Source organism: Strongylocentrotus purpuratus, unplaced genomic scaffold (assembly GCF_000002235.5).
Source record: "Strongylocentrotus purpuratus isolate Spur 01 unplaced genomic scaffold, Spur_5.0 spur5_scaffold_1, whole genome shotgun sequence".
NCBI classification, from domain to species: Eukaryota; Metazoa; Echinodermata; class Echinoidea; order Camarodonta; family Strongylocentrotidae; genus Strongylocentrotus; species Strongylocentrotus purpuratus.
Window position 1 is genome coordinate 40098066 of NW_022145594.1, and position 25492 is coordinate 40123557.

A 25492-nucleotide genomic window follows, 5' to 3' on the forward strand; every position below is an offset into this window, starting at 1 on the left:
AAGGGGTTGAATAATCGCTAAGATAACCTGTTTAATTATGTCATTATTGACACCATCGTAACCAGGACTTTTCCCAGCCTTAAGCGAATTCACAATAGTAAGCAACTCTTCCCTAACTAATGGGAAAAGGAATAAGCTTTTCTTGTTAGATTCTTTCAGGAAATCGTTAAAAGATTTTTGACAGGAAGGGACCGCCCGTGACAGATTAGGACCAATACTGCAAAAATAATCATTGAATTTTTCCACAATAATATTCTTATCTTCCACTAAACGACCATCAATTTCAATATTCTTTACATCAGAATTTTTTTTCTTTGACTTGAACACATTTCTTATCACTTTCCAAGTTCCTTTGATATCGTTTGAAGTTGCTTGAAACTGAGCAAAATAATATGTTTTCTTTGCTGCACGCAAGACTGAAGTAAGGGAGTTTTTATAATCAACATATCGTTTACGTGAAAACAAAAATGGAATAGCCAAGCTTCCCTATTCATTGGTGCCATGTTATAGAAAGAATTCGACCCATACTGAAATTAATTGTAATCTAAATTTTTTTTTTTTTTTTTTTAAATTCCAATCCATCATCAAGATCTACTCAGCGTCTATCGTTGTAGTTGAAGAGGACGAAAGAGGGTGCTGTTCCTGTTGTATAGTTGCATTGAACAGGGGATTTTAATATTTTGATATTCACGCATTAATGGATTTCCAATGCAAGTATAGAACTAAGAAGCGAAACGGCTGTAAATAAACCTACAATGTGTTAGACGCTAGACGTATACAAAGTGACGTGGCTGCCATTTACGTGTACATCGGAGCTACGTCTGGAGAAAAGGAAAATTTCTATTCTTCGTATTTGTGATTTGACAGCAGCATTATGCTGACCAAATTTGAGACAAAATCTGCCAGGGTGAAAGGTAAGCATGAATACAAAATAAAATACATTTGTTTCTTTTGGTGTGTGATTCAGTGTTGAAGTTACGGGTGACATCAGAATTCAGATGGACTCCATGGCCGCTGGAGTTGAGTGACATGAGCGAGTGCGAGTGGGCGATGCCGATGTTCTTGCAGTGCAGCCCCTAGACCGAAAGCTTCAGTCTCTATACCGTCGGTTGTTCCACTGAGACTACGTCTGGCTCCACTAGACCTCCGGTTATAGAGACTGAACGACTGCCTATGCCAGCCTGTGTTGAACTTATTCCGCTAGATTTTAGCCGCTAGGCCCCTCCCACAAACTTGCCACGGCCGTATTGTTATGCCCCCAAAATCCCCCAAAATGTCATTTTACCTCGTCCATATCCAATTTTAAATTAGGCCTAGGCTATAATACATCGGTTCCACTTACTAATTTGATGTAAATAATCTGTTTAATGGTCCCTTTTAAGGAAATTATGGGTCAAAATCGACATCCATGTTGAAAATCTTGCAAGCCGTCCGTTAAACTCTCGCTGCCGTCAATCTCATCCCTTCTAGTCTACGCCGAAGGCAAAATGATAATGAAGGAAAAACTGTGCGCCATCTACACGTTCGTAATGGCGTTATCACAGTTTTTTCCTTCATAATCATTTTGCCTTCGGCGTAGACTAGAAGGGATGAGATTGACGGCAACGAGAGTTTAACACGGCTTGCAAGATTTTCAACATGGATGTCGATTTTGACCCATAATTTCCTTAAAAGGGACCATTAAACGGATTATTTACATCAAATTAGTAAGTGGAACCGATGTATTATAGCCTAGGCCTAATTTAAAATTGGATATGGACGAGGTAAAATGACATTTTGGGGGATTTGGGGGGCATAACAATACGGCCGTGGCAAGTTTGTGGGAGGGGCCTAGCGGCTAAAATCTAGCGGAATAAGTTCAACACAGGCTGGCATAGGCAGTCGTTCTGTCTCTATAACCGGAGGTCTAGTGGAGCCAGACGTAGTCTCAGTGGAACAACCGACGATTATAGAGACTGAAGCTTTCGGTCTATGCAGCCCCGTGCATGAACCCCGTGCATTGCCAGTGCATTATAGTCACAGCACAGCTCAAGGCAGGCAACTTATGTCACAATAGACTATTTAAAGTTAGTTGGTATGCAGTCTTACAGATATAACTCATTGTTCATAAAATAAAATATGTGTGCCACAGTTTTTGTACGGGTGGTCGATGGTCAAAAGATATTTTCTTTCAAAAAAAGAATAAGCAGGGATCGATCCCAGTGCCAGTGGGGTCACTCCAAACTAGACCGAAAGCTTCAGTCTCTATAATCGTCGGTTGTTCCACTGAGACTACGTCTGGCTCCACTAGACCTCCGGTTATAGAGACTGAACGACTGCCTATGCCAGCCTGTGTTGAACTTATTCCGCTAGATTTTAGCCGCTAGGCCCCTCCCACAAACTTGCCACGGCCGTATTGTTATGCCCCCAAAATCCCCCAAAATGTCATTTTACCTCGTTCATTTCCAATTTTAAATTAGGCCTAGGCTATAATACATCGGTTCCACTTACTAACTTGATTGATATAATCCGTTTAATGGTCCCTTTTAAGGAAATTATCGGTCAAAATCGACATCCATGTTGAAAATCTTGCAAGCCGTGTTAAACTCTCGCTGCCGTCAATCTCATCCCTTCTAGTCTACGCCGAAGGCAAAATGATTATGAAGGAAAAACTGTGCGCCATCTACACGTTCGTAATGGCGTTATCACAGTTTTTCCTTCATAATCATTTTGCCTTCGGCGTAGACTAGAAGGGATGAGATTGACGGCAGCGAGAGTTTAACACGGCTTGCAAGATTTTCAACATGGATGTCGATTTTGACCGATAATTTCCTTAAAAGGGACCATTAAACGGATTATATCAATCAAGTTAGTAAGTGGAACCGATGTATTCAGGACCATGATGTAAAACAGATTTTGTATCTACATATACAATGTATATCTGATTCTTGATATCCTGATTAAATATATTTCAATAAAAATAAAAATTATAGCCTAGGCCTAATTTAAAATTGGAAATGAACGAGGTAAAATGACATTTTGGGGGATTTTGGGGGCATAACAATACGGCCGTGGCAAGTTTGTGGGAGGGGCCTAGCGGCTAAAATCTAGCGGAATAAGTTCAACACAGGCTGGCATAGGCAGTCGTTCAGTCTCTATAACCGGAGGTCTAGTGGAGCCAGACGTAGTCTCAGTGGAACAACCGACGATTATAGAGACTGAAGCTTTCGGTCTAACTCCAAACATGACTGGCTGCGCACCCGCGTCAAGAAAAAGCGACGAAAAGGTGTCTTTTTCAGCTATACCGCGGCGTCGATATTTTTCTTAAAAAGGGGAGTTTTTTAAGCACTGATCGCACAAAAACCCAAAGAGGGTACCTTTTCACTTCAGAATTCAGAATCACAGATTCGGCGCCGTCTACTTTTTCCTTAAAAAGGGGTGTTTTTCAATCACTGATCGCTCAAAAAGAACAAAGGAAGGGTACCTTTTCAGGATCACAGGCTTCAACATTTTCTTTAAAAAGGGTAATTTCAGAAAAAGTGCATTTCAGTTGTTGATGGACACGGGTGGATAGCATACGAGAGTGACCCCCCAGACATATTGATGGGAAGAGTGAAAAATGATGTGGCAAATTTGATTTTGATTTGAAGAATCTTTCGAAAGAACTGGCCATTTTTGCATGAAATTTACGAATCCATCGTTCACCAATATCCCATTGAAACATGTTAAATTTGTTATTTTATTTCTCTTCGATTTTCTTTCTCTCTACCTTCTCCCTCTTCCATGCCTTTTCTCTCTTTCTCATTCCGTTTCTAAACTCTCTCTCTCTCTCTCTCTCCTTCTATCGTTCCACTCTCCTTCCCCCTCCTTCTCTTCACCCTCCTTCTCTTCACCCTTTCATTCTTTTTCTCCTCTCATTCTCTTTCTCCTCTCATTCTCTTTCTCTTCTTCTCCACACCACGCTTTCTATCTCTCATCGTTATCCAGGCTTGTGCTTTCACCCGAACCGACCATGGATTCTTGCTAGCTTGCACAATGGAAACATTCAGCTATGGGACTACCGTATGTGTACGCTCCTTGAGAAGTTTGACGAGCATGATGGTAAGCCTACATCCAGGTTTTCAAGATATTTCACAGTATAGATAGACTCTATCCAGAATGCCTTTTTGTGAAATCACAGTATCAGAGAACAAGAAGCCATGCATTGAAGTTATTCACTACTCGCTGTCGATCGAATGTCAGGAGTAACTCTTTTTTTTGCAAATTTGTCTTGGAACAGTTTACCAGGGCAGCGTTTCTCGAAACCGTCATACATGTAACTACAAGTTCACCGACATCCCATTGAAACGCGTGTTAAACTTAATACACACGTTTCAATGGGATGTCGGTGAACTTGTAGTTATGACGGTTTCAAGAAACGCTACCCTGTGTCTCTAGTAACTTCTACCAGCATCAATTCAAATTAGCACATCAATAGTATTTAAGGATTAGTAAGGTTATTTTTTTTTTTTTGTAAGCACTTCATTGTTTTCTTAATATGTTTTTGTTTCATCTTCCTTTCATGATCGTGTTATTTACTTTAAATAATTATGTATATTGTGAAATTGTAAAGCGCATTGAAATGTCAACAGGCATGAATTGCGCTATAAAAGAACAAATTATTATCATTATTACAGGCCTTAAATTTCATCATTTTTAGGGCAAGGCCAGTTTGGCCTTGAGTACCTCATATTTTTAAGGGCACCAAGGCCAAAATATTTTTACAAAAAGGGCATCGAGGCCAAAATATTTTACAAAAAGGGCATCGAGTATGAGGCCAAAAAAATTGATTCTATTTTTGTTAGATGTCATGTGTATTTTATGAAACTTGTGCGGGATCAATTTCCCACGACTTTTCGCACCAGCTTCTTCACAGAATGTAAAGAGGTCTACGGTACATACAAACAAGGCGGTGGCCCGCAAGCCTTAGATTTAGCAGCCAGGAGCAAGGGGCAATTTTTTTTTAAGTTGCCCTTTGCCACGGGAATTTACCAGAGCAAGGGGCAATTTTCCAAAAACAGATAGGCCCCTTATCTAATCATAAGTTCAAAGAGAGTCTACAAATGTTAATTTCATAATGTGAATAGATCGAACGATCAATTTAATAACTTTTTAATCTTAACAATATGAACAGGAAAGATTGATTAAGAACATCAAACTTGCACATTAAACAGTATTTTAAAGTAACTAAAAATATTGATGAGCAAATGAATAAATAAATTGTCAATTTCACAAACATCAAAGTCAGAAGGACTTGGCAAGTTTACCGGACCGGCCGGGTATCCCAAATTAAAATCGCACCTCACACACATTCCGCCACTCTCTCGGTAGTAGGAGCAAATTTGAAGAAATTATCTTTTTAACTGTTGTATAGAAAGGTCTAGATAGGCCTAACTAATGAAATAAGATGTAAAAATGTCCTTATAGACATTCGACAGCTGAAAGTGACACGCTCAGCTCAGTTGCGTAACGTGCATTCACGAAACCAAAATCGTTCCTCGCACACACACTCTCGCCACTTTTGGTGGGAAGCTGTCGGGCTGGAAGTTTGCCAGCGAAACCGATGCACCCTCGGAGATACGCAGCGCGTAATTTTACCGGGACTCGAAACATTCGTCTTGGGAAGCTGGCGGGGTAGCTTTTTGAAGCGAGGTCGGCTGGTGGCAAAATGAGAGTAACTACGATCGAGAACATCGTAGGTGTTCTTAACTTATTAATAAGATAATTCTAAATTCTATTTGAGATAAAATAATAAACTAGACCTACAAACAAACCTCGACAGATCTCTAATGACTATTTGAATGCTTGTTTATTTCTCCATTTGACGATTTGTTTTCTTGATCCTGGCCTTCGATTTGTACGTACGTGCGTGCGTCAACAGCATGCACCATATGCATATCATGCGATTGCATGAACGTACGTACGTACGTGCGCTAGCGCATTGCCTATATAATAACAAAGGGCGCATTTTCACGGCACTTGCGCCTTATTAAAGCACTAAATACGAAGCTAGAAGAGAGCTCGTGGGCGGCAAACTATTCGTGATTCGTGTATTTGTACTGTTCTAATAATTTATGGGCGCATTTTCACGGAAAACACTTGCGCCTTGCCGTCTAGTTTTAGATGATTCGATTATGGGCGCAATTGGTGGTTTTATGTGCGCAAATGAAAAAAAAAAGGGGCACGTCCAGTTGGAAAAAAGGCACGTCGGCCAGTTTGAAAAAAAGGGCACGGCCTTTTTGGCCGTGAATTTATCTTTTTTTGGAGGGCACCGCGGCCAGTCATAGGGGCATCGACGGCCTGGCCGTCGATGGCCGTCGATTAATTTAAAGCCTGTTATTATATTAATTCATTTAAACACAGCTTGGATTCTTTTTGGTCGGACAAACACTTTGTAATATAGTCTGATATCCACGCATGCACTGATTTATAGACCTTTACTAATGTACCAAATGATCTGACCGGGAGACCTACAGGATATCCTACACTCCCGTATAGATGATGATAATGACATTCAATCCAAATGAAGTACACTTAACTGTATTATACTATCCTGGCTGTGTATTATACTATCCTGGCTGTGTATTAAAGATAAACTCCAGTACTGGTAAAAAAAAAAAAAATTCTCACAGAATCAAACGAAACTTACACTGAATGTTCAAGATTACAAATAAATGACATGTGCCAAACAATTTTGGAAGAAAGTGTATACTGGCTGAGAAATGAGCATAGAAAGACAAGGAAACCAAGGTAGTACCATCCCCGACACCATGTGTGTTGTCCCATATATAGCTTTCTATGTGAGTGTTTGTTACTTTACCAAGACTCGGTCAAATTTATTATGATTTTGATGACTCCAGAACCTTGCAGTGCACACCAATACTTACATGCTACATGATCAACTGTTTCTTATCCTTTCACACCTTTTCTTTCACAATGCAATCGCATTACTAGTACTAAAGTTTATCTTTAACAGCTGTTCTATTGATTCTCAACATTTCAAACACCACTGTACAAAACTCAACTGATTTAACTAAAAATCTGTACTTTAGTAACGATTGATAACACCTAAATAGCATTAACATAAACAAAATTCAACTTAACGATGTTAGAAAGAATAATTTAAAATTCAAATCGTGAGTCCGTACTGTCAAACTTGCTGATCAGACACATCGTGTTCATTGTGTGCATTTGTGTGTAGTTTGTGTATTGACTATTCATGTGTGCATTTGCTGCCTCTTAGCACGTACATGTAGTGCAGCGCTAGAGGTCAATACGCATTAGCATTGACTCTCTATGCTTTGCCTGAGTGGAGTACATGTACATCCACATGCACACTCTTGTTCCTGTGTGACTTTCATACAAAATGTAATGATATAAGATATGAATTACAGTTGCAAAAAAACAAAAACATTCTGTTACAGGAAAGAATTCTGTATGTGCTAACATGTTACCGATTTAGAGATCTGGTACATTTTCTTAGTATCAATAATAGTATTAGTACTGGGTTCTTGTATAGCGCTTATATCTGCCAGACTTGACACTCTTGGGGCTTTGAAGTTCGATTTAGACAGGATCTATTAAAACCTATTCAAAAAGTGAAAAATTGTAATGTATAAATATACATTACTTCCTCCTATATTTGGGTCTTCGAGTTTAGCCCTTGGCTTAAAGTAGTAACATGTTGGTAATTTGCATTAGATGAAATGATGAATTGCAGTCCCTACCGAAAAAGTTTTTAAAAACGTCTTTGTATTTCTCTCAGGTCCCGTTCGAGGTATCAGTTTCCACCAGCAGCAGCCCCTGTTTGTATCCGGAGGTGATGACTACAAGATCAAGGTCTGGAACTACAAACTCAAACGATGTCTCTTCACTCTCCTAGGCCATCTGGATTACATCAGGACAACCTTCTTTCATCATGTAAGACAATGATTAAATAATGCACATTATAAGATGATGACATGGATCGGAAACAGGTATTTAAATTCCATTCCCTCATATTATACCCCACAATATATTTTTTCCCATTTCAACTCCAAGAAGGGAACGCTGATCTGTTTCTCTATATGGTATTCTTTTCCTTTTCAAATTAGGATTATTGTTCCGACTTGATCATCGAATACATTCTGTGAATATCCTTTTTTGTTAATGGTATATACCAATTCAAAACTTGTCTTAAGACACATTTATTCGAAATTTCTTTTGCTGATTAACTTACTCTGTTCACATTGTTGTATATTTCATATGTATTGTAATTTGTAGGTTTATTTATTTGCAATTTTTCGTTTAATATATACTTGTTTGTCATTGTATTTTGTTTGAATAGCGCTTAGAGACTTTGGTGGACATTATGGTGGCTTTATAGACACCATTTTATTAGTATTATTATGTAATGTTGTAACATGATTTCAACTATTAAATTCAACCATGCAAGGTCACCATGCAAGGTCACTTGACAGGTGGTTATCTCATCAAATCAGCTCTCAATTAACATAAGTAAAAGGGGATCATGGGGGACCAACAGGCACCGATTAGGCATTGTTTGCTATATAAAGGGCGCAAGCAGCTATAAGTAGTGCAGCACTGCAGTGGGGCTTTGAAAGTTCAAGTCCCTATCTTTCTCTTTGCAGGAATACCCTTGGATCGTGAGTGCATCTGACGATCAGACCATCAGGATATGGAACTGGCAGTCCAGGAACTGTGCTTGGTGAGTTGAAGGTCCCAACATTTTTTATCTAGGGTGCATTCAAGCGACACTTTTTCACCCTAGAAATACAGGTTTTCAAGGACGTTTAGTTTGAAATACGGATGCGTTCAAGCAATTTTTTGTCGGTCGTAAAAATAAACGTGTTAAAAAACGCAAAAATGAAATGCTGAAAAAGATGCTTCTTCAATTTTGTATCGTGATTCTGCAGAATCACGGTCGCTCAAAATCGCTTGAACAAACGGAGGTCTCCGGTTTGACCGACAGTCGACCGTTAACACAGACAGAAAGCATGCAGCGAAGTTGACCTGCACAGTGATGAGCAGTGGCTGGGCTTGAATTGAGTGAGAATCAGCATTGATGAAAAATCGCTTGAACGCTCTCCTGCAGTAACTGTGTTTTTGACGTCGTTTTGATTAGTGATTCTAGTTTCAAAAATTCGCTTGAACGCACCCCTAGTTGTCTCTCCCATCCCAGGTATACTGCCACCATTTATATCTTGAATGGCATGTGATTTGACTGGCTGTCAGAGCTAAATAAAGGACACATAGAAGAGCTTTTGGTTAGGTTTAGGGTTATGGTAAGGTATAGTTTTGTTTCCAGCATTGATCCGAGAAGTCAGAAAAATATTTACAGTGGATATGCACTCACACAGAAAGAATATTTTCACTGTGTTTTGTTTGTATCATGCAGCGTTCTGACTGGTCACAACCACTACGTGATGTGTGCTAACTTCCATCCATCGGAAGACCTTGTTGTCTCCGCCTCTCTTGACCAGACTGTTCGAGTCTGGGACATCTCAGGTAAGCCTTAAAGTGACTTGATAACTTTGTCTCAGATTCTGGAACAAAATCCTAGATATAGCTAATGCTGCAATGATAATAATAAACCTTTAGGTCAGTCAGGAACCCGATGACTTTTACAGGCCGGTCGCCTGTCTGATTATCAAGATATTTATGATTGGAAATCGAAATCAAATTTTGCGTTTTCTTAACGGTTTTTATAACACTACAGTCTATTGAGGAAATTGAGTATGGTAAATAGTTTTGATTGGTTCAAATTTTGACCTTAAATGAATTAAATTTTTCTACCAAATTCTATTTTTAATTTGCTCTAGAAATATATCTTATAGACTTGAAACAATCCGGCTCATTTGGGATTTGAGCAACCTCAATGAAATTTAATTTTTTTACCATATTTTTTTCTTCTTTATTTCTAGGGCTGAGAAAGAAGAACATCTCCCCTGGTCCTAGTGGTCTGGAGGAACACCTCAAGAACCCCATGACCCCAGATCTCTTCGGTACGGCCGATGCAGTGGTCAAGCATGTCCTAGAGGTATGTTTGAGCCTGACCAATGCCAAATTTCAGAACCCCCAATTTACATTATGTGCCCTAAATCATTCAACATTCTGTTAATATTGTTATGATGTGATCGTTGAACCTTCTATAACCGCTGGGTTCGAAGGTATTTGTTCAATCATTTATTTGCTTCTTTAAAAGTGTGGAACATCCTAAAAGCAAAAGCTAAAGGACATAAAGTGATTATATTCCTGATATTTGTTTCAGTTAGAGTTTTATGATTTCATCCCGTCACTCGTATTTGAAGTACTGAATTATTAAGTATTCATCCCTTTCCCAAAAATTCTTTCTAAAGAAAACCATTTATTTTTTTGTTTTGTCACAAGTGTTTTTTTTTTGCTGTTGTAAACCTCTATCTATTTTAATATTCTTGAATATTTTTATTATTTTTAGGGACCAACCTAACCGAAATAGATGTATGCTTTTGTTTTACATGTTGCCAATTTGATGTTGATTTTAGGGCCATGATCGTGGAGTGAACTGGGCAGCTTTCCATCCAACCATGCCTTTGATCCTGTCTGCGGCTGATGATCGCTATGTCAAGCTCTGGAGGATGAATGGTAAGTACTCTCGTTGATATCATCAGTTTTCCCCAAGGCCCTTTTACATGAAATTAAAGAGCAACCATTATTTCCTTGGCTTTATTAAAATATTTATTTGGCAGTATTATGCCTATGCTTTTTTTGTGTGTATCGGCAGGTTATATGAACATGTAGAAAGTAAGGTGTCTGAAAACATGATCCTCCCCGGAATTAATTTTTGTTTCCATAACTAATTATAGGTTCCAAGAGCAAGTTGCACTCCACGAGGGAGATTTTATCAGGTATTTTGAGAAAAAGTGAGATTTTTTTCCTTGGGAGTTGCTTGGAATTTCTTCTTTTCTACACATGTTTCTGAGTAGATTGCTCTGCAGAAAGTTGAAGTTTGAAAGTGGAGTACTGGTACAAGTTTTAAGAATTGAAATAGAGAAGAAGCAAATACAGTCAAACCTGCTTTAGTGACCACCTGTCTACAAAGACCATCTGTCTACAAAGACCATCTGTCTACAAAGGCCACAATTGTTGTTTCCCTTGAAAATGGTTTCTCATTGAATCATGTACTAAAGGAACCTGTCTACAAAGACCACCTGTCTACAAAGGCCACTTTTTGTGTTTCACCCGGGCGGCCGCTATAAACAGGTTTGATTGTATTATTCTTTGCTTCATCCTTCTCATCTTCATCCTTCTCATCATCCTTCTCATCATCCTGTTCCTCCGTCTAGATGCCAAGGCCTGGGAGGTGGATACCTGCCGTGGTCACTACAACAACGTATCGTGTGCCATCTTCCACCCACGTCAGGAGCTCATTCTGAGTAACTCTGAAGACAAGAGCATCAGGGTGTGGGACATGTCAAAGAGGTATGTCGAAGGTTCTCCTCTAGGTAATACTTTTTCTTGGTGGAGGGGGAGGGGGGGGGGGAAGAAGGGGATGGGGATGGAGTATATCTTTTGGTCTATATGCTCCATAGGCTGCTGTTCACACTTCGAAGAGATGATGAGTATAATGCATGAAAGAACAGAAAGCCTCAATCCAACAAAACTCTGTTCATTCTTGGATATCATAACAGCATATCCTAAACCATCTTCAATCCCTTTCAGGAGCTCATTCTCAGTAACTCTGAAGATAAGAGCATCATGGTCTGAGAGGACTTGTCACTATAAACCCTTTTGTTTAAGGCTAGGGGGAAGGGAGGGAGGGGGGGGGGGGGGTGTACGGCCATGATGAAATTGAATACATGGATTAAGTTAGCACTTAACTTAATATTCAACTTTGCTAAGTGAAAATTGTTTCTTTACTCACGTATCCATCTAGCTCTCTTCATATTCAGGTAAAATCCTGGGTTGTATCGTATGACATGTAGTATAGTACTAGATATCATAAATAATAATAATAGTAATAATGATAATAATAATTGTGGGTTCTTGTATAGCACTCATGTCTGTTAGACTTGACACTCCTGCCGCTCCACATTATTACCCCTGCTTTAGCATGGCTGCCATTATGGCATTTCAAGAAATTAATTTCTGCCAGGTACCCACTTACATCACCTGGGTCGAGCGTGGCAAATGTAGATTAATGTCGTGCCGTTGATTGATTATGTTGCTTTGTTTTCTTCACAGGACGTGCATCCAGACTTTCCGTCGTGATCATGATCGTTTCTGGGTGCTTACACCTCATCCCACTCTTAACCTCTTTGCTGCTGGTGAGTGCATTTTGATTTGATTTTCATTGTTTCTCTATGAGCAGATCTTGCAGATTTTGATGGCAAAGGCTAAACTTGGTCTACAGTTTATTCTTATTGAAATATAATTGAAATTGATAATAATGATAATATTCAGTTCTTGTATAGCGCATAATACATTATGAAATAACGTGTTTGTGCGCTTCAAAAGAGCTTGGGAAATTATTACCCTAGCTTAACCCTATTTTAACTGGGCTATTTCAGACCAGGTTTTTACTGGGAGGGAGGTCAATTTGACCCCCCCCCCCCCCCAAGATCTCGGCCGTTTCACCGCCGATCGCCGCGAAAATTTGCATGCACGTCAAGTGAAGTGTATAAAATATTATGGTAATTTCAAATTTTTGAAAAATTCACTCATTTGCATATTTATGGTAATTTATGCAAATAAGGTCATCAAATTCACATTTCTGCCCATAAATCATAGATTATTCATGTTTTAAGTATTCTTTTTCACTACATATATTTATTACACCATTTGGAATAATAAAACAACACAACAAATTGGAAGAGCCAGGTTATTCCTTATGTTATCTCTTGTTTTTATAATTTCTTATGTATTTCATTGTTTTTTTAACTTATGTATTTTATTGTTTTTGTTGTTTTATTTCATTTATAACTAAAATTCGACTATTTTGACCCCAAAACAAACATCTTAACTTTAAACAAGACTGAATAACCAATGTTTTATCTATTTTTAGGAAAAATGACTTTTACATATGTTTTGTATACAAATCACGAAAATGAGCGATTTTCGGGCTGACATGCAAAGACTAAAGGTCATGTGACCTTGTAACTGTAGGTCCGATTTTCAAAAAAATTGTTTTAAAAGATGCGTAAGACTCGAAAGTAAAAAGTCATGGAAGGAAAATTTTATATCTGCCGCGGTTTCGGAGTAGTCGCGAAATTTCTACAGGGGGGGGGGGGGGTCAAATTGACCCCCCCAGTTAACATAGGGTTAAGCTCCAGCAGCCGTTATCAGCGCAAAGTGTATTTCAAGGAATAATCCTACCAGGTACCCATTTACCTCACCTGGGTAGAGTGTGGTAAATGTAGATTAATGTCTTGCCAAAGGACATTAGTGCCAACAAATGAATTGAGAATTTATTCATTCAGACATTTTTTTTTCTGGTAAAAGTTTACCAATCAGTTTACGAAAAGAATTAATCATCATAGACGATTACACTACTGGTAGAATGCAAATGTAAAATTATTATTATCATTATTGTTATTGCTATTATTATCATCATCTCATCATTTCAGGTCATGACAGCGGCATGATCGTCTTCAAGCTGGAGAGGGAGCGCCCGGCTTACGCCACCCACAACAACATCCTGTTCTACGTCAAGGAGCGTTACCTGCGCAAGCTGGACTTCACCACGTCCAAGGACGTCCCCGTCATGCAGCTCAGGGGCGGAACCAAGAGCCCCGCCTTTGCCATGTCCTACAACCCCGCAGAGAAGGCTGTCCTCATCTCAACCGTAAGTTTGTCTGGTTGTTTGGTTTGTTTGTTTTACCTGACTGCTGTGTTTTAAGAAGCATCTTAAAACACACCTTTTTACATTGTAATTAACTACATTTTCTATCATATTTTTTGTAAGTTTTAATTCATTGATTTATGTCGTTTGTTTTGTAAAGCACTTTGATCAGTTCTAAATTGGATATAGCGCTATAAAAGAAACAATTTATTATTTATTAGTAAAGCATGTGCTTGTAAGTAAGCGACCAGGGGACTGACAGCTTAAAGTCCTCTCCAAGGGACTTGGTAATGACTGCCCTTTGGTAAGGCATTAATCCTCATTACCGAGTATAGGAGGAGGTATTCGTTTCTAATGGAAAACAAAAGCTATTCAAAAGCTATGGTTTACCTCTAGTACTTTTGACGAGCGATAACTTTAATTATAATGATTTCACCAATGAGAATGAACTTAAGATGACCTGGGTCTTGTAAATCTTATCTGTTTTACAGAGGACAAGCAATGTTGATAACAGCACGTATGATCTCTACCAAGTTCCCAAGCAGAGTGATTCTCAGAATCCTGATGGTATGTATCTTGTCATCAATCGCAAACTCTCTCTCTCAATAATATGGCATTCACTGATTTCAGGCTTTTTAGAAGAAAGAACAGTGGTCACATGAATTCAAGTCACCAAGGTGCAACTAAGCTGATTTAAATTGAAGTATCAATAAATATGATTCCTTGTGACAAATTTGTCATATTGTGCTAATTTATTTATTGTTCATTTCAATACATATAATATCCCATTATACCCTTCTTCATACAGTGTAGGTTATTAACCCATTATGAATTTCCGAACGAAAGATTATCTTTTTTTAATTAAAAAATACCATGTGAAAAAAAAGTTTGCAACACTGGCTTCAGTCTTGAAAGGGTATAAAGCCTTCACTTTTATAATAATTATAAGGATATTCAAGATGCAGACATGATGATACTGACAAATACTAAAGAAAAATCAATGTAAGGGGCAAAAGAGAAAGTTTGAAGATGCGATCTTAACACGATGACTACTGAACTCATTCATAGCCATGGGCTTAATACATGGACCACCCGGCTCCAGTAGACAATGGGTTAAAGTTTCTATGTGATACATTTTTTCTGATTTGGTTTGTTTTTCTTGTGATCAGCCCCTGAAGGAAAGAGATCATCTGGACTGACAGCCGTGTGGGTCGCTCGCAACAGATTTGCTGTGCTGGACCGCAGTCACTCGGTAAGAAAACACATCTTTTCTTATCTATATATTCTTTTCTTTTTTTATTTCTTTGTATTTCTTGTTTATCTGCTTTGTATCTAATGAAAAGATGCTTTATAAATGTAATATTATTATTACAATAAAACCTGTCTATAGTGACCGCCCGTGGGGAACACAAAAAGCGTTTTTTGAAGACAGGTTCCTTTAGTACATGCTTCAATGAGGAACCTTTTTCTAGATAAACAAAAAATGTGGTCTCTGTAGACAGGTGGTCACTAAAGCAGGTTTGACTGTATTATTATTATTAACTTGTTATATTATATTTTCAGCTGGTCATTAAGAACCTGAAGAACGAAGTCACCAAGAAGGTCCAGACTCCCGCCTGTGAGGAGATCTTCTACGCCGGCACCGGCATGCTCCTCCTCCGCGACCCAGAGAACGTGACGCTCTTTGACGTGCAGCAGAAGCGCTCTCTGGGCTCGTGTCGTATCTCCAAGGTCCGCTATGTGATCTGGTCGGGTGATATGATGCACGTTGCTCTCCTCAGCAAACATAGTAAGACATACCCTCAAAACTTATTTCTCGGTAGAGGTACTGGGTGGTATTCTTCAAAGCGGACTAACTTTAATCCATGGTTTAATCCACCGACTAAGTACGGGATGCCAAGTGTCCATATGAATATGTTTTTGAATAATTTAATCTATCACTAAATTAGAATATAATGTAATAACATAATAAATAAACAACAGCATGATTATGATATAATTATTTTATCATGGTTATTTAGGTACATATCAAATTATTCAAAAATATTTTCATATTGACACTTGGCATTCCATAATTAGTCAGTGGATTAAACCATGGACTATAGTTAGTCAGCTTTCGAGAATACCACCCACTATCTTTAATTTGCAGCAGAATTACATGTTGGAATATGTGAGGGCAATTTCAAGGTGGGTAAGGGGGGGGGGGAGATTATTTTTCTTCAGTAGAATTTAATTCACTTGAGTTCCTGTGAATTGAAATCCAATTATAGTTTAAAATTATCTTGGGGCTATTTAGAGGCTTGAGGGGGACTGTTTCAGTAGTTACAGGTCATCGAACCCCAAAAGTAGACTTTCATCTCGTGAAATAGTTATACTATTACTCTCACAACCATTATATTATGACTATACCATGACACCTCCAATTATTTATTGTGACAGCCATTGCTATCTGCAACCGAAGCTTGGCATCCCTTTATACGATCCATGAGAACATCCCTATCAAAGAGTAGACTTTCATCTTATGAAATAGTTATACTGTTCCTCTCACACCCATTAAATCATGAGATGAAATTTTCGATACCGCTGAACATGGGCTTGATACCGCTGTATATGGGATCAATACCGCTGAATATGGGGCTATCCAGCTATTTATTTTATCTTATAATACATTATTCTCCATGTTGTCTTTTTATACCAAAATGAAATAAACAAAGTAGTTAGAACTATACCATGAAACCTCCAATATGTTCAATTATTTATTGTGACAGCCATTGCTATCTGCAACCGCAAGCTTGGAATCACTTTATACGATCCATGAGAGCATGAGAGTGAAATAGTTATACTATTACTCTCACAACCATTAGTTTGACACCTTCAATATGTCTAATTATTTATTGTGACAGCTAATGCTATCTGCAACCGCAAGCTTGAAAACCCTTGTTCTATCCATGAGAACATCTGTATCAAAGAGTAGGCTTTCATCTCATGGAATAGTTATACTATTACAATCATTAGTTATAACTATACCTTCACTTATTTATCATGACAGCCATTGCTATCTGCAACCGTAAGCTGGAGACCCTCTGTACCATCCATGAGAACATCCGGGTGAAGAGCGGAGCTTGGGATGAGAGCGGTGTCTTTATCTACACTACCAGCAACCACATCAAGTACGCCATCACTAACGGGTAAGGGTCAAAGCTCGTTACTGGTTTTTCTGCAGCAGGTTCTCTGTCTGTTCATCTGGATTGAAATTGAGTATCCCTTTTTTGATTATGTATGTTCTAAAAGATGTGAAAGTTTAGTTGTGAAAATGAGAAAATTAACATGAATGAAAATTGATAACGATCTTGTTTGGTTACGTATCTATCAAAGATTTTAGTATGACTGATGATTGTATTAGGTAGATACCTTTGCTGTTGCTGAGATCGTACCAAGAACCCAAGGAAAATTGTAGTCTCAATGTTTGTTGTGTTTTTAATTCCATGATACTTTGTAAGTCATGAGACATAGAAATACTGCATGCCTTGGACTTAGCTTGGAAGGAAGTTTTAAAGGCCCACTGCACTACTTGTAGCAACTTGCGCCCTCTATATAACAAACAATGCCTAATCGATGACCATTGGTCCCCCATGATCCTCTTTTTCTTATATTAACTGAGAGCTGAGTTGATGAGATAACCACCTGTCCAATGACCTTGCAGGGTGGTCTAATCCCTCCTGTAAACTAGTACAAATAAGCTTTAAGAGTTTGTTCTATTCTCTCATTTGACCTTTCTCAGTGACCATGGCATCATTCGAACCCTGGACGTCCCCATCTACATCACCCGGGTCAAAGGTCAGAACGTCTACTGCCTGGACCGTGAGTGCCGCGCCCGCGTGCTGAGCATCGACCCGACAGAGTTCCGCTTCAAGCTCGCCCTCATCCACCGCAAGTACGACGAGGTGCTGCACATGGTGCGCACGGCCAAGCTGGTCGGTCAGTCCATCATCGCGTACCTGCAGCAGAAGGGCTACCCCGAGGTGGCGCTACACTTTGTCAAGGACGAGAAGACGAGGTTTGCGCTTGCGCTGGAGTGCGGAAACATTGAGGTGAGTGGTGTGCTCTTTGTCGGGTCGCGCATCCAGAATGGCATCGTGAATCACAGCTGGTTCTTGTAGATCAATTCAAAATACCTTTTTGCACGAATATGTACCACAAATTGGTAATAGAACTTTACGTGGTAGACTTTTAGTAATTTCTTTTATTCTGTTTTAAACAGGTCTTAAATCGCTGTACAAGATATGGATAACATGGTCAAATGCCTCAGCAGAAATCTTTTCTCAGTGTTGATAAGGCCATCTTTTTTTTCTCAATACAATTCAATGTGGTTTGTTAGAAATACAAAGTAGTAGTCCAGGGACTAATTGCACAATGTTTACAATGTAAAAATAGTCATAAAATAGGATCATCAATTAAAACAAAAGAGAAAATTAATAAGAAGTACATATTCTGTACATATCTTGTTTGATAATTAGTGCATCTCTTTGCTATTATTTATCAACAATCAATTTTGTCAATTTTTTCAATTTTAATTTTGTTTACTAATGTGTGCATGGTCTCTAGTAAAATTGGAATTTCTTTTATTTCCCCCTGATAAAGTGTAAATTATTTGTTGCGGTAATAATTTCCTATCACTCCTCTCTATTCAAGTTCAAGTTTTATTTATCTTTCTTTTATAACACACATTACAATATTACATAAATATAACAAGTTAACAGAATATGGCATTACAATAGAAAGATGATGTGACCTTGGTTGAAAGCAAGGCTTGTTGAATTAAGGTCCCTCATGAGTATGTTCTAAATGTTGCTTTGATGATCAGGTTGCTCTGGAAGCTGCCCGAGCCCTGGACGACAAGTATTGTTGGGAGAAGCTAGGTGAGGCAGCCCTCTTGCAAGGCAACCATCAAGTGGTGGAGATGGCCTACCAGAGGACCAAGAACTTTGACAAGCTTTCCTTCCTCTACCTGATCACCGGCAACTTGGACAAGCTGAGGAAGATGATGAAGATTGGTAAGTTTTAGGTTTTGATGGAGAGGTGTGGTGGGATTGTGTATCATGAGTGGGTGAGAAGGGAGTACCTGTTCAATATTTGTAATCTATGATTGAGATTGGTATCAGTTCTGGTTGATAGAGAAAGAAGGTCTGAGTAATGTGAGAGGATAAGAAGGGATCACTATCCTAATGATTCATGCTTCTGTAGCCTAAGTGAAGATTGGTGAATACCCCTTTGTAGTGGACAGAGATTGTAGGACTTGCATGTGGTGAAACATTGAGATGGGAGTACATTCTTAATGATAATAGTGATGAAGATTGGTAAGTATTAGGTTTGATGGAGAGGTGTGGTTGGCATTGTGTATCGTGAGAGGGTGAGAAGGGATCACCATTCAAATGGTACATGCTTTTGAAGCCTAAGTGAAGATTGGTGATTCCCCCTTTGTACAGGACAGGTATTGTAGGACTGGCATGTGGTAAAACATTGAGGTGGGAGAACATTCTTAATGATAATAGTGATGAAGGATTTTGACAAGCTCTCTTTTCTCTACCTAATCACTTGAAACCTCGACAAGCTGAGAAAGATGATGTACATGTAGACTGGTAGGTACCAGTTTTTCGCTGAAGAGGGTAGTAGGCTCTAAGTTCAGTGAGCGAATGAGAAGGGAGTACCTTTTCAATATTTGTAATTCATGATAGAGATTGGTATCAGTTCTGATGGACAGAGAAAGAAGTGTCTGAGTATTGTGAGAGGATAAGAAGGGATCATCATTCTAATGATTCATGCATTTTAATAAGTTAAGATTGGTGAGTAACAGTTTGTGATGTGCTTTCTCTCCATCTTGATTCACAGCCGAGATCCGAAAGGACACCAGCGGCCAGTACCAGTGCGCCCTCTATCTTGGGGATGTGACGGAGAGAGTGAAGATCCTCAAGAACTGTGGACAGAGTAAGTAATTTAAAGCCCCACTGTACTACTTGCAGCTACTTGCTCCCTCTATATAGAAAACTTCCTTAATCGGTGCCTGTTGGTCCCCCATGATCCTCTTTTTCTTATGTTAATTGAGAGCTTAATTGATGAGATAGCCACCTGTCAGTGACCTTGCTGGTTGGTCTAATCCCTTCTGGCCAAACTAGTACTGACTGCCTTTAAGATGTTTGACATTTTCAGGGCATGTTGGTATGCAGACTATAAGTTGAGGTCGTTAAGAATGATGATTTTCACTAGTTTGCATATATCTTTTACATTTTCCCTACCAAATATTTGCTTGTTAGACTCACAATAACACCAATGAAACTGCATGTTATTTTGTTTCTTCTCGAAATTAAAACATTCTTGAAGAAATTTATAGAACTTATGTCGTATCCTTTGGATGTAAGATAAAGAACTCTTTTCTACAGTCATATTTTCAACATGGCAGCACTGCTTCACCTGTTAAACTTTCTTCTAAATACAGGATCAATTCATACCTATACTATAACATTTTCGTATGTTGAAAACTTCCTCCTCTAAAAATAGATAACCCAGTTCAAGGAGTCTAATAATAATAATACTAGTGGGTTCTTGTATAGCGCTCATGTCTGTCAGACTTGACACTCCTGGAGCTCCCGATTATTACCCTGGCTTTAGCATGGCTGCCATTACGGCGCTCTAGCATTTCAAGGAATTAATTCATGCCAGTTACCCATTTACATCACCAGGGTTGAGTGTGGCAAATGTAGATCAATGTCTTGCCAAGGACATTAGTGCCGCGGCGGGACTCGAACTGCAGACCTTGTGATCAACAGTCCGATGACATATCCTTTCGACCACGACACCTCTAATAAACAACATCACTTTTCTCTCCAGAATCCTTAGCCTACCTGACAGCCAAGACCCACGGCTTGACCGAAGAGGCCGATGGCATCTCTGAGATGTTCGACGAGAGTGACACGCTCCCAGAGGTCTCGCCCAACGCCCAGCTCCTCCAGCCTCCGGCCCCCATCATCCGGTCCGAGGAGAACTGGCCTCTCCTGACCGTCACCAAGGGGTTCTTCGAGGGTGCCATGAGCAGGAGCAAGGCAGGAGGAACAGGCAGCACCATGACCGCAGCCGTTGCTATGGATGAGGGTGATGCCGGCGGTGATTGGGGCGAGGATGCAGAGCTGGTACTTGATGGTGAGATGATGTTTCTTAGCTTGTGGTTACCGTGGCCTTGTCTTATTTACAGTTGCAATTGTTCCTGGGGGGTGTTTTACAAAGACTAAAATGACTTTAAGATGGACTTAACTATGGCAGGCCATTCATGCCACTAGTTCCTCTAACCATTACTGGCATTTGTTTCTCAAGGGACTTAGAAATCGTGGTCACAAATCTACAGAATTTACATATTTGTTTTATACTTCATTATTGAAGGAAAAAAATATTATCCAAGGATCATAATTGAGAGACCAATAGCGAGAGCAAACAGTGGCATGAATGGCCTGCCGTAGATACGTCCAACGTAAAGATGATCTTAATCTTTGTGAAACACCCCCAGATTTATCACAACTCAACTAGAGATCTATGTGTTAGTTTGCTTGTCGTTTGTGTTTTTACAGATGGGGATCAATCAAATATGATTAGATATGTCTAGTGACCAACCTTTAATGTTACCATCCGAAAGATACAACTCAGTTTCAAACTGACGACAACGCCACATCTCCCCAACTCAACTCATTCAATCAATCACTCTTTAATACAGAAGGAAATTGTAACTTTGTGATTGACGGGAAGATTTGGAATCTTTGCTCCACAATCCCAAATGTATATAAAATGTTGTAGGGAATCGTAGAGGGGAATAGATGACTTTAATGGTAGGTGGTCTGAAGTTTGTAAGCAGGTAAACAGACAATAGACCAGTTTACTAACGTATTCAAATTCATGGATGTTTCTTTCTCAGACGGAGATGAATTCGGTGATGCAGCAGAAGGGTTTGGAGATGATGATGGAGACGGTGAAGGAGGAGCTTGGGATGTTGATGATGAATTGGAGTTACCTCCTGATCTGGTAAGTCTCAATCAACCACACCCTTTGCTTAAGTGAGCACCTGCAGTTTTGCTTGTTACATTTGAAGGCAGAATAAGCTCCGGCCATGATGATTAGATGAGGTTAAGCACGGGCCATACTAAATTGTCAAGCAGTTGATAAGCCATTACTTTGAATGGTTGATTTTTATATGTGAACATGGGGGTGTTTCACAAAGATTCTTAACTCTAAGCTGGACTTAAATATTATGGAGAGCCATTTGTAGCCTTATAATGAAATACATTCCAAAGCAAAAGTTCAAGTATTTTAGAATTTGTATAAATTCCACATCAAGAACATGAAATCTCCTTGATAATAGCAAATATGAATGATTTGAATCAACATTTGATACCTTTAACAAAACTTTTGCAAAACATTGTAATAGATGGTATGGCTTTCCATAATTGTTAAGTTCAACTTAGGATCTTTGTGAAACATCCCCCTGCAATTTTGCTGGTTACATTTGAAGGCAGAATAGGTTCTGGCCATGATCATTAAATGAGGTCGGGTACTGTGTGTGTATTAGGTTTTTACAGACGTGCATCGATCAAATATGATTATTTACGTCTGGGGACTGACCTTTAAACATCACCATCTGATAGATGTGGCTCAGTTTTGAACCTGTGTCCTCGGCTGAATCAGTTTGTAACTTCAATTGTTAGCTGGATAACAGGCGCACGCCACAAAGCCCAGTTGCCGTACAGTATTGGTCATACATTATTGTTAAGAAAGAAAAAACTAAACTGTCCATCAACTACAGGTAATCAAATGGATTATGATGTTTTAACAGTGCCATGTTATGAAGACTTGCAATCATCAACATTTGAACACAGTGACTGAATCTTGCTGAAGATCTCTAACAATTAACAGAACTTCATAAGACATGTTGTCTGTTAGGATATCCCTGTCCATGATGTTCAGAACTATGGTTGAAAGTCTGTCTTGTCTGTTAATAGGAAACATGTAACAGTTTACGAATGTGTGTGCGTTTGTGGCCAATTTGAAAAGAGGTATAATGAGCTCAATCATTAAAGATAAAGTTGAGTTCTGGTCATGCGATTACATTGTGAAAAAAAGGTGTGGAATGGATCAGAAAAAGTTGATCATGTAGCATGTAAGTATTGGTGTGTACTGCAAGTTTCTGGAGTCATCAAACTCATAATATATTTGGCCCAGTCTTGGAAAAGGTAACATGCACCGTACACAGAACGATGTATATGGGATTACACAAAATGTGTCGGGGGCTACTATCCTTGATTTCCATATCTTTCTAAGCTCATTACTCAGCTAGTATACATTTTCTACCAAAATTGTTTGGCAAATGACATTTATTTGTAATCTTGCACATTCAGTGTAAGTTTTGCTTGATTCTGTCGGAATTAATTTCCTGTTTTTACCAGAACTCCAGTTTATCTTTAACCATCCTTCTTTGTCCTTTTTGTTGTTGCAGGATGTGCCGGCAGGAGGAGGTGCGGATGATGATTACTTTGTTGCACCGGCTAAAGGTATGAGCCAGAGCCAAGTCTGGGTGAAGAACTCACAGCTCCCTGTTGACCATGTACTAGCAGGATCATTCAGCTCTGCCACACAGGTAGGTCAAAGGTTATATCCCTCACCATTGGTTAGGTCACAGTTCGTAGATATAAGTCTGTGGGGGAGGGGGTTGATACAGGTTCTGGTTTTAAGAAGTCATCGCTCCCAGTGGACCATGTACTAGCAGGATCATTCAGCTCTGCCACACAGGTAGGTCAAAGGTTATATCCCTCACCATTGGTTAGGTCACAGTTCGTAGATATAAGTCTGTGGGGGAGGGGGTTGATACAGGTTCTGGTTTTAAGAAGTCATCGCTCTCAGTGGACCATGTACTAGCAGGATCATTCAGCTCTGCCACACAGGTAGGTCAAAGGTTATATCCCTCACCATTGGTTAGGTCACAGTTCGTAGATATAAGTCTGTGGGGGAGGGGGTTGATACAGGTTCTGGTTTTAAGAAGTCATCGCTCCCAGTGGACCATGTACTAGCCGGATCATTCAGCTCTGCCACACAGGTAGGTCAAAGGTTATATCCCTCACCATTGGTTAGGTCACAGTTCGTAGATATAAGTCTGTGGGGGAGGGGGTTGATACAGGTTCTGGTTTTAAGAAGTCATCGCTCCCAGTGGACCATGTACTAGCCGGATCATTCAGCTCTGCCACACAGGTAGGTCAAAGGTTATATCCCTCACCATTGGTTAGGTCACAGTTCGTAGATATAAGTCTGTGGGGGAGGGGGTTGATACAGGTTCTGGTTTTAAGAAGTCATCGCTCCCAGTGGACCATGTACTAGCCGGATCATTCAGCTCTGCCACACAGGTAGGTCAAAGGTTATATCCCTCACCATTGGTTAGGTCACAGTTCGTAGATATAAGTCTGTGGGGGAGGGGGTTGATACAGGTTCTGGTTTTAAGAAGTCATCGCTCCCAGTGGAGCATGTACTATCCAGATCTTTCAGTTGACAGCTAGGCCAGAGGTCATTCACTTCATCATTGATAGTTCAAGGCAGTTTTAAGGTTGTCACTTCAACGTTCAAATGGCATCAGTTTTCATGTAAGGACCATGGTCACTTAATGATGATGTGAAAAATACAGTTGGAATTGTGCATAAAGGCTTTATAACAAAGGTGAATGATTTTCAAGGCCAAGTAAACATGAAGAAGAAGAAGAAAAAAGGAAGCAAAAATCCTGAAGTCCACCAAAGTAAAACGGACTGAGGCTTGCTTAGGAGCACTGTCAGGGAAGCAAACCTTTTAGATTTCAGGCCATGGAAATGCCTCTTCAAGCATTCCTGATTTTTCATGCCTTGTTCATTTCCATCCTCTCCTCTCTTCACCGCAGCTACTACACGATCAAGTTGGCATGGTCGATTTCACGTCCTACAAACAGATCTTCATGCAGACGTACGCCAGGGCAAGAACTTCCTTCGTAGGCCTGCCATCTCTTCCCCCACTCTGTGGCTATGCACATCGAAACTGGTATGTCCAGGTTTTTAAAATCCTTTCAAGGTGGTTCAAAGATAAAGTTGAATTCTGGTCATGCGATTGCATTGTGAAAGAAATGGTGTGGAATCGATCACAAAAGGTTGATCATCTAGAATATAAGTAATGTTGTGTACTGCAAGGTTTTGGAGTCATCAAAATGATAACAAATTTGGCCCAGTCTTGTGAAAGTTTTTGTAATCCTTTCAGTGTCAGAGGTGGTTTAAAGATGCATAATAGTGGAATCAATTTGGATCGGTTCCAACTCTGTGCCCTGTCTTATAAAGAGTTGTGATTGATCCAGATTAATTGCAAGCCCCTATCTGGTTAGTACAGAGTTTGGATTAATATCAAATATGAGATTTATTTGAATTAATCGTAGCACTTTATAATACATGGCCCTCACATAACAGCTGATTGTAACTTGAAAATTTGAGTGTTGCACGGCCAAGGGTTGTATAACGCAACACACAGGTTTGCAGTCTATTGCAAGTTTGAATCGGCTATTTCGATTGGTTCAAAGTTAGCCTTCTAAACAAGTTTTGTGTGCTCTGTGATCTT

At 39.4% G+C, this 25492-nt stretch overlaps 1 protein-coding gene across 1 annotated transcript in view; it reads left to right on the top strand.

Annotated features, from left to right (window-relative positions):
• Positions 1-757: 757 nt before the first annotated feature.
• Positions 758-25492, top strand: part of LOC115921117 (coatomer subunit alpha-like) — a 29961-nt gene continuing 5226 nt past the window's right edge. Inside the window, exons 1-21 of the mRNA XM_030978220.1 lie at positions 758-914; positions 3967-4080; positions 7784-7938; positions 8649-8725; positions 9416-9525; positions 9942-10057; positions 10542-10641; positions 11343-11478; positions 12241-12323; positions 13623-13840; positions 14329-14404; positions 15007-15089; positions 15401-15626; positions 16887-17025; positions 17619-17928; positions 18702-18891; positions 19727-19822; positions 20723-21031; positions 21795-21901; positions 23370-23510; positions 24792-24928. Coding sequence (XP_030834080.1) covers positions 875-914; positions 3967-4080; positions 7784-7938; positions 8649-8725; positions 9416-9525; positions 9942-10057; positions 10542-10641; positions 11343-11478; positions 12241-12323; positions 13623-13840; positions 14329-14404; positions 15007-15089; positions 15401-15626; positions 16887-17025; positions 17619-17928; positions 18702-18891; positions 19727-19822; positions 20723-21031; positions 21795-21901; positions 23370-23510; positions 24792-24928 — 2963 coding nt within the window. The 5' untranslated portion in view covers positions 758-874. The remainder of the gene's footprint in view (positions 915-3966; positions 4081-7783; positions 7939-8648; positions 8726-9415; positions 9526-9941; positions 10058-10541; positions 10642-11342; positions 11479-12240; positions 12324-13622; positions 13841-14328; positions 14405-15006; positions 15090-15400; positions 15627-16886; positions 17026-17618; positions 17929-18701; positions 18892-19726; positions 19823-20722; positions 21032-21794; positions 21902-23369; positions 23511-24791; positions 24929-25492) is intronic.